The sequence below is a fragment of the Nymphalis io genome, chromosome 18 (assembly GCF_905147045.1).
Source record: "Nymphalis io chromosome 18, ilAglIoxx1.1, whole genome shotgun sequence".
In the NCBI taxonomy this organism is placed as follows: Eukaryota; Metazoa; Arthropoda; class Insecta; order Lepidoptera; family Nymphalidae; genus Nymphalis; species Nymphalis io.
The window spans coordinates 3,485,645-3,495,118 of NC_065905.1; the positions used below are offsets into that span (position 1 = coordinate 3,485,645).

General features: G+C 31.3%; 1 protein-coding gene across 1 annotated transcript in view; it reads left to right on the top strand.

The window, feature by feature from the left end:
• LOC126775533 (rabphilin-3A) overlaps positions 1-9,157 on the top strand; it is a 38,624-nt gene extending 29,467 nt beyond the window's left edge. The window contains exons 6-9 of the mRNA XM_050497546.1: positions 7,233-7,578; positions 7,668-7,812; positions 7,936-8,169; positions 8,550-9,157. Of these exons, the coding sequence (XP_050353503.1) occupies positions 7,233-7,578; positions 7,668-7,812; positions 7,936-8,169; positions 8,550-8,847 (1,023 nt within the window). The 3' untranslated portion in view covers positions 8,848-9,157. The remainder of the gene's footprint in view (positions 1-7,232; positions 7,579-7,667; positions 7,813-7,935; positions 8,170-8,549) is intronic.
• The last annotated feature ends 317 nt before the right edge of the window (positions 9,158-9,474 follow it).

The following is a 9,474-nucleotide window of genomic DNA, read 5'->3' on the forward strand; positions in this document are numbered from 1 at the left end:
GTTTTACACATAACTAATTGTATCTGTAATAAATGCGACTTATAAGCAGTATGATATTATATTGATATATATCTATAGTGTATTTTGAGTAAACTTTTGCTATTCGACATTTGTAATATTTTTAATTAAAAACAATAGACCATAAATTCATTATGACATAACAATTATTGAGTACGGCAATGAAATTTACCTTATATTAAAAACATCGACAATGATTAATTTTGTGACCAAGCAAATCCCACTTTATTGACCCGTGAAGTGTCAGAGCGATGATAAAGTACAGATAATCATTACATCGATGCTTTTTATAACCGCTATTTTCATGTCATTGAACTTCACGTTAAAATGAGAATAGAATATGTCAAACGGATAACAGACAGGCGCGGAGCCACCCTTGTGGGCACGATGAGCATCCCAACGACCCCTATTGTGGTCGAATATTAAAATAAAAAACGAACCATTGCGAGCGAGCATATAACATGAACATTTAGATGTTTCTAAAAGCTTTGTACTGTTTGTTTAATATAACACAATTTGAATTGAGAAAAAAAAGTTTACTTTGTATAGGTTTTTGGTATTATAAGTATATATGGCTCTGATTATCTCTTCATAATAGTGATAAACAAATACCGACTCTGGATGGTCACATAGAAAAGTGAATGTGTACCAGAGTATGCAAGTCGTTGACACGTGCGACAAATAATTAATCTTTTTCACAACATACGAACTCTCTTAAAAATACTGATCAGTGCAGTAATAGAAGGAATCTTTTTCTAATCTACGGAGAGTAATATCTTGGTTGCATGCCTCGATGGACAGGCAGGATACATAGAAAAAATTATCCGGACTAGCTCGCCTAAATATACACAAAGATAATACGAACCCATATATGAAAGTTCGTTTTCGCGAAAAAGAAACAAAAGCTTAAATATAATTATTCCGTATAATGTATGATTTTATTTAAATAAGTATACAATTTAAAACTGCTCAAGCTATAAAAGTTTAATGTTTATTTTTACACCTTCTGCCATTGGAATTGGCTTCGGCTCCACAAGCCCGCGTTGGAGAAACGTAATGCGATAAAGTCCAAATCTTCTTGAAAAGGAGAAGGTTTGACATTTACAGGCTATTTATTACTTTACTATATTTAGACTCTACAATGTATATAAATACTATATTTATATAACTCCACAATGTGCATAAACTTGTATATTACGTTGAAAATCCCTCACATTTGAAGTTTAAAAATGTACAGATTAACGGTATAATTTGTACTCCACCTTCGAGAAGAGGAATTTGGTCTCTCAGGAATATTGATATATTCTCGAGTGTTCTTGTCCCAAAAACTCGTCTCCGGTTTCTTCATCAGCAAGAAAAGCCTTTGAACAATCTGTCCATCGCTATTACCGTTCGAGTTATTAATCAAACATCAAAAGTTTCATGAACTTCTAATTAAGATTTTCGTTTAATTTGGTTATATATATTTTATACGTATTTATTAATTATTACATTTGTAGGACGAATGTAAACATGTTTTTATAAGGACAATTTATGCCATAATCCATAGCAAATATAAAAAAATAAACAACTTTGATGTCCTCTAAACCATTTTCGGCCACGGCTGCCAATCTTATAGAAAATATTATAGTGCACATGAGCTAGCGGGGCACGGGAGTGTTCACACTTTCAACTTTCAGACTCCGGGCTGCTACTGAGAATTTTCGACAGAAAAATCCAATAACTATTTATTGGCCCGACCTAGGATTTGATCCTATGACCTCCGGGTCTACGGCCTTACAACTAGCCACTAGACCAACGAGGCAGTTTTCAATGTACAAAAATTGACTAAAATAATCGGTAGAAAAAATAGATATTAGCCGTTAGCTCGATTTTTTTTTTACCTTTATGATTCAATGTGGGCGAAAGCAGTTATACCCGCAATGTAATTAAAGTCAAATATTATTTTCGCAATTTAACACTTTTAGGGGCAATGCGCTAGACACAATAGCTAAATAATAGTTATGACTTCTATAGATGTTTACTGTACTAGAAAGTGTTAAGTTATCTATTTCGGCAATAAATTAATACCCTCGCCAAAAACAATAATAGTTATAAATTAAGATAATTTGTTAAACTATAGCGGTTGAATAAATATTTCTCTCTTAAATTGCTGTCAAATATTTAAAACAAAAGTAAAACTTGAAAAAAAAATGCAGTACCCTTTAACGACAGTCGCAAAATGAAACGTCAATTAACTTATGGAATTGACAAATGGCACATACAGGTCAGTTAAGTTAACCTGAGTCACGTTGAAACAGAGATTATCTTATTTTGCGTTGCTCGGAAACGCACTTTCAAGAGTTATCGAATCGATAGCGCTAACAAATAGATAAGCCACAGAAAAATTGTACCTCAGAAACTTGGAATTACACGTTATTGAGAATATTATGTTATGATAATTTAATTGCTCATAACTTTAATAAATAAATAAATAACTATGGCCCAGAAGCAAAAAAAAAACAATAAATGTAAAAAACGTAAAAATATATTATTGTATTAAATATATATTATATATAAAAAATACTATTTGGTTCGGAAAGTCATTTCGTTATTGCATAATTCCGCGTTCATCCAATTTTCTTTCTTTGCTGAAAAAAAATTGAATGGACAGTTGAAATCGATAAATTTAATCTCACAGCGATGTCACGAGTTATTAATGCTTTAACCTTTATTTTATTTTCACCAGCATCAACTGACCTTCCATAACGTTATGCATCTTCAAAATTAAAATTTCCGTAACAAAATTTCGCAAACCAGTTTTGGCTCTGGCGTTCTATCAATACATTTTTTTTTCTTGCTTATACAGCATTTTTACATTTTGATTTGAAAGGGAGCCAACCAAAAACGAAGAATCAATCGAACTTTTTCACAAGCAAGTCTTGTTATATTAGCTACAAAATATACAACGATAATGCGTCTTAAGTTTGAAGTTGGCTGTGAAAAATACGTTCAAGTCCTCTAAGTCCTCTGTGAAAAACGAAGTTACTTTCCGAACAACCTGTCAAATAGATTAAATATGAATTATCATATACAATATTTCTTAATAGTTGAAATATGCAACGGGAGATTTGAAATAAAATACGCTTTAAGAAATTACTAAATACTCACAAAGAACCTTTGCAGAAGCAACAAACTGAAGAAAATACCTAACGACCTTGAGTGTCATTCGACGTTGAAGCTTTGAAATTATTTAATCATTCTTTAAACTTTGTAAAGAGGTTTTATACGCTATCATTTAAAATTAAATGTATAATAACAGCTGAGTTAGAGCCTCGTCTTCTTTTTTGTTGAAAAGGTCTGAGCTTACTCCACCACTCTGATCCAATACTGATTGATACATGACGTCGTAGACTTTCATCCGACATAAGCAGGTTTCCTCGCTATGTTTTCCTTCACCGCCGAACAAGACATAAATTATTATGTACATGAAAATCCACGTGTGCTTTCTCAGATTTAAGCCTCAATCTTCTGTTGAGATTTACATTTTCTAGCTACTTGATATCTCGGCTCTTCCTTACATATTTCCAAAGATGATGACGGACTTGTAATATTAATATTAGCTATGGGAATGCTCATATTATAAAAATTATACAGGTCAGTCACCACCCTAAAATATTGTAAGCATGAAGCATCTGTCTTAAAATTAAATACCTATCATCCTTTTCGAACCTGTGAGTTACTTTAGCCGTATAATAAGTTATTAATGATTTACGCTTTATTTACAGTATTCATATATCAGTATTTTATTTCGATGTGTGGGGTTGTTAGTATTAATAAAGAAAACTAAGCAATTATTCATAAGCCAATAAAGCCATATGAATAAGCCTTATATAAATACAAATAAAAAATTAAAATAGTTAAGTTTATACTAATTATAAAGTCTTGAGAAAGGTCATAGTAACTGAGTAACCTCGAACTTATTCGATAGAGGTCCCAACTGAGCTCGTAATGATCGAGGGCCGGATAATTCAGAATCAAAAACATACCTATAAATCCGTCCTATTCCTTGTTTTATATAATTTTAATATTTATTATTTCGAATATCTAAAAAATATAATGTTTATGTAATGTTTCAAAGGTCTCGAAATGTAATAGAAATCGATTATCACTAACCACAAAGCAGTATTGTTATTGATCTTTTCAAATTCAAATGCTTTGTTCAATATTCTTATATGCTTTACACTTACTTATTGATTAACAAATTAAAAACTATAAATCCTAACACCCGTTAGGAAAGAAAAATATGGAAAAGAACCGGTGCAATATATTCAGCGGGTTTTTTTTTTGTCACATCTTGTATTTTTTTTCAAATTTTAATTAAAACAAAGAGCCAGGAGGTGATCATTTAATTCCCAAGTGACATCATTCATTAACTCGCTATATTTATGTTCCATCACATTTTTTTTAATTTATCCACAGATCCACAGATGGGTTTTGAACGCTTTCTGGGATCCGGTTACTGACTCTATGTAGTCGAGTTACAGAAGTAATGAATTAATAATATTTTTTCATACATACAGCATTATAGAATATGTATTGAGAAGCAACAGTTAATATTTTAACTTATTTAAATTAAACCCCAATGGTTTTTAACTCCTAGGCTTTTATTATTTGTATATTATTAAACGAACTATTGAAGCATATAATCAAAACGTAGATAAATATAAATTCTATACATATACAACGATATTAATAGTATTTATTTCTCATCAGCGTATTTATGACCAAGCTGAGGGAACAATATCAGTCTCCTCCCATGGGGTGCTTTCATTGATTTAATAGGCATTAATTAAGGTCAATTCTATTTAACTAAGGTTTCTACTGAGAAGAGCAAAATGTAACAAGGATGGGGGGGGGCTAAACGTATTAACACAATATGATCAGTGAAAAATGACTTCAAATGTGTCAGAAGAACCTTGGAATTAAGTTACGATGTTTAGTTTAATTTATTTTAATGATTTGTAAGGCGGACAGCTATGGGCTAATGGTAATCACAAACGTGCGCTCTGGTTGTTGACTCATTGACATATTACCTGTGTTTTTAAATATGTTCAGAGTTTTGTACAAACAAATCGCTAGATACATATAGTAATTATCGAGCTATCCATACAAATCTCTGTACATTGACCCTTTTTTCAACCTTTCTCACTATAAATGCAAATTTAAAAAAGTACCGATGGTTATATTAACATATTTTCCCGATTTCTGCCATTCGAAACGGTGTAAACATATACGAGTTAACGTACCGTAGTGTATTTTTGTATACAGTAACAGACTGTTAATGTCCCACTGCTGGGCTAAGTTCTCCTCTCTCTTTTAAGGAGAAGGTTTAGAGCTTATTCCACCACGCTGCTCCAATGCGGGTTGGTAGAATACACATGTGGTAGAATTTCAATGAAGTTAGACACAGGCAGGTTTCCTCACGATGTTTTCCTTCACCGTTAAGCACGAGATGAATAATAAACACAAATTAAGCACATGAAAATTCAGTGGTGCTTGGCCGGGTTTGAACCCACGATCATCGATTAAGATTCACGCATTCTAACTACTAGGCCATGTCGGCTATTTTTGTATATTTGGTACCAATTTATTATTTGAAACACCAACTTTTAACGACTTACCTTAGCTGGTGACTATCAAACATCACTGCATCCTCCTATCCACCTGCGAGTCATCTATCACCCGTCACCCTGTTCAGTATAGTAACACTAATTTTATAATTTTTTTTTTATATCTAACGAATAGACGATAAGATTACTAAATTAATATAATTAATATTTGTACAGTAACTTCTATTGAAACTTACTGGTTGTCTTGACGTGTAAATCCATCAGTTCTATTGTGTTCAAAAACATCTTAATTTCTTTGTAAGTACTGATTTCATAAATGAGCGTCAAGCCAAGCGATATCCTCGCTCGTATATTTATAACTAAATAAACTTTAACTAAACTAAACTAAACTAGTCTTTAGTACTTAATTCTTTATGATATTTTAAACAACTTCTGATTTAATCAAATCAATTGCAAATCGTAAATAATAAATAAAACTTAAAATGAATATTTTTTTATTTTATGAATTTTTATTTTTGTTTTCTTTTCCATAGACGAATTGTATTTGCCTTTAGTATTTCTTATCTTTAATTCATATTCATGTAATTTTCATGTGCCTGCTTGTGTACACATATGTAAAATTATCATATAATATTAAATAAGAAATTCCTGTGTATACATTTATTTCGTGTATCTCGGAAACGACTGTATATTTAGATAAGGTAAGGAGCTGAGCGAAGCTTGGGAGCGAAAGTTACCGTTTATTTTTGTAAATTATTATTACATACGTACACATTTACAGCATAAGTGAACAAAATAAATATAAAAAAAAGACTTGCTGTCATTTGTCTTCTTGAATGGGCCCGTATTTTTATATACTATTTATATATATAAATAAAATTGTTATATATAAAAATAAGTTTTGATTAAATAAATATCAACGTATTTATCCCGTTGTCTGATCTCGTACTATAAACTCGACTTTAAATACCTACAGTTATTATTTTCTATCCTTAATTGGTTATATAGCGTTCCCGCAGAGACAAATTGAAATGTTATTGTTATTCTATTTGTTACAATCAAATAAGAACTCTTTATTTATAACGCAATTTTAAATTATAAACAATAAAATTATATAAATACGATCATTCCCACACCAATTGCTTTCAGTTTATGTAATATTCCTTCTTATTTTTTACCTTCTTAATAATTAAAAATGAATGTTTATATGCTTGCTCTCTCTATGCTTTCTTAAACGTCAATTGTGCAGAAAAAGTATGATATACGCCAAGGTGCCTGGTCCCAATTTTTTTTTGTATGTTCGGTTTACGTTGTAAACGTTTTATCAAGACCCTTATTCTACCGAAGCGGGAACGGGTTAGCTATTAAATTAAACATTATATAATTACAATTTTGACCGCCAAGTATGTGATATGAAAGATATATAATATGAAAGTTTTGTTCATTTGCCCAGATTACACACATCATTGATTTGACCAAGCGGCACCGGCAATGTTAGAAACATCACTTACAGCGTCAATACTCCGACAACAACGGGACCTTAAATGTTATATCTAGTAATACTGGCAACATTTATTAAATAAATTTAAAATGTATTTACAGGATCATGAATGGAACGAAACAGACATACTATCCCACGGAGTCAGCGGATTAAGTCTACACAGAACCGACAGTCTTACTCAAAGACCTTTAGGACTTAAACGAACTAGCAGTAAAGGCAGTGCGTACAGCGTACGAAGTATAAGAAAGGATATACCGAAGACAATGACTCAAATAGAAAGACCACCCACGATTCCTGATGCAGGTTTTGGCACGCTAGAAATTAAGTTGGCGTATGATAACGGTACATCGTCAGTGGCTATAACCGTTTTGAGAGCAAGAGGTCTTATTGGAATGGATATGACCGGTCTTTCTGATCCGTTCTGTAGACTCGAAATATTGCCACGAGGTAATTTAAGTGGAAGGTTCTAGAAAATAATCAACGTCATCGCCAGCGGTATAAAAATTATTAACTAATTTTTTTCTTATTTTTTTTAGAAGGTTCGTATTCGAACAGGCTTAGGACTAAGACGGTCCATAAAACGAAGAATCCCGAATTCAATGAGACACTACATTTCTTTGGTATAACAGAATCGGATTTAGACACAAAGTGCTTAGAAATTGTTTTATTTGACGACGATAGGTAATTAATATCTTTTTATTTATTTTCATAGCTTGCAATACAACTTAAGGCAAATATTTTTTTGTTTTCACAATTCAACTTAAATAAAAATTCGTGAACTTATTATTAAAAATACATATTTAGATATGGCTGCGACGAAATGGGTTCAGCAACAGTGTCACTTAGAGAGTGCCTGAAGTGTCCCTCACAACTTCGACTAGCGCTATCCGGTGCTTCAGGCTCTGAGCCCACTGGACCTAGATTGTTGCTGGCGTTGTGCTACAGTACGAAAAAAAGAGCGCTTGTTGCTACGGTCTGTAGAGGCGCAGAACTGCCGCCGCAAGACAGCAACGGATATTCAGATCCTTTTGTTAAATTGTAAGTATTTGTCAATAAAATATACATTATAATATATTTAACTCATCAAAATTATATTTTTGGTCATGAAAGTAACAATTTGGATCTTTGATTTTTATTTACAAACATTTTCGTCGATGAGTGTTTTTAAAATTTTTATACGGCGTGAAAAAAAATTAAATACATATTTTCACGATTTTTTTTTCGTTCTCTCTACGTATAAATAAGTATACAAAGAATTTTATTTAAAATGCGTCATATGTCGACGCTTTCATTTATAAAATCTTAAAGTTTTTATACTTAATAGTAATTAAAGGTGTGATAAAAAAAATTAAGCATTAACAACCTACTAACAAAATTAAACAAAAGTTAATATAATTCTTGTTTTTTTTTGCACACAGACATCTAGATCCAGATCCGTACCACAAAAAACATAAGACTTCCATCAAATGGCGCAACTTGAATCCGATTTGGAATGAAGAATTCCTTTTTGAGACTCGACCAACCGAGCTTTCCCGCCAAAATTTAACATTGACAGTTTGGGATAAAGATTATGGAAAGCCAAACGATTTTCTTGGTAGCTTAGTTCTCGGTGCGAGCAGTAAAGGAAGGCGATTAAAACATTGGATGGACTGCATAAAATTCCCTGATCATCGACATGAACAATGGCACTCGTTAACAGATACTCAACATTTGTAATGCTGTTGTGAAAATAATATATAAACATTAATCGATACACTTGCATAATCGAAAATATTGTACTCTGGTTTCTCTATTCGTTAGTCTTTAGTCTATTATCTTATTTTAATATTAATTAGTGTCAATTGGTGTTTTTAAATATTTTAATTAAAAAAAAAAACGAACGCATAACAATTGATGTACTTTATTTAAATAACTGTGTTATGAGGAAACAATAGCCTGCTTTCATGAAAAGTATGCTTATAAACAAATATGGATATAAACAATTCAAAAGTAAACTGTATATACATAATTAAAATTAAATGTTACCTCTATTTCTTAACGAAGAAAATGTTTAGATATATAAACCGTATTGTTTATATGATAAATATTAAAATATAAATACAACCTATATATGTAATCATAATTATTTCTTAAAATTACATAAAATTACCAAATGTCTGGCCAAAATTAATGTTTTTAAAATCTATATTGTTATAATAATAAGAGAGTTTTTTATTATATTTTCAAATGTGCCAAAGCTGATTTATCTTTACGTTATATTGTTACTGTTATTGCTGCCTTTGAAACATGTATAGGAAATGTTTAAAAATGACGAGAAAATATAAAATATATATTTTCCAAGGT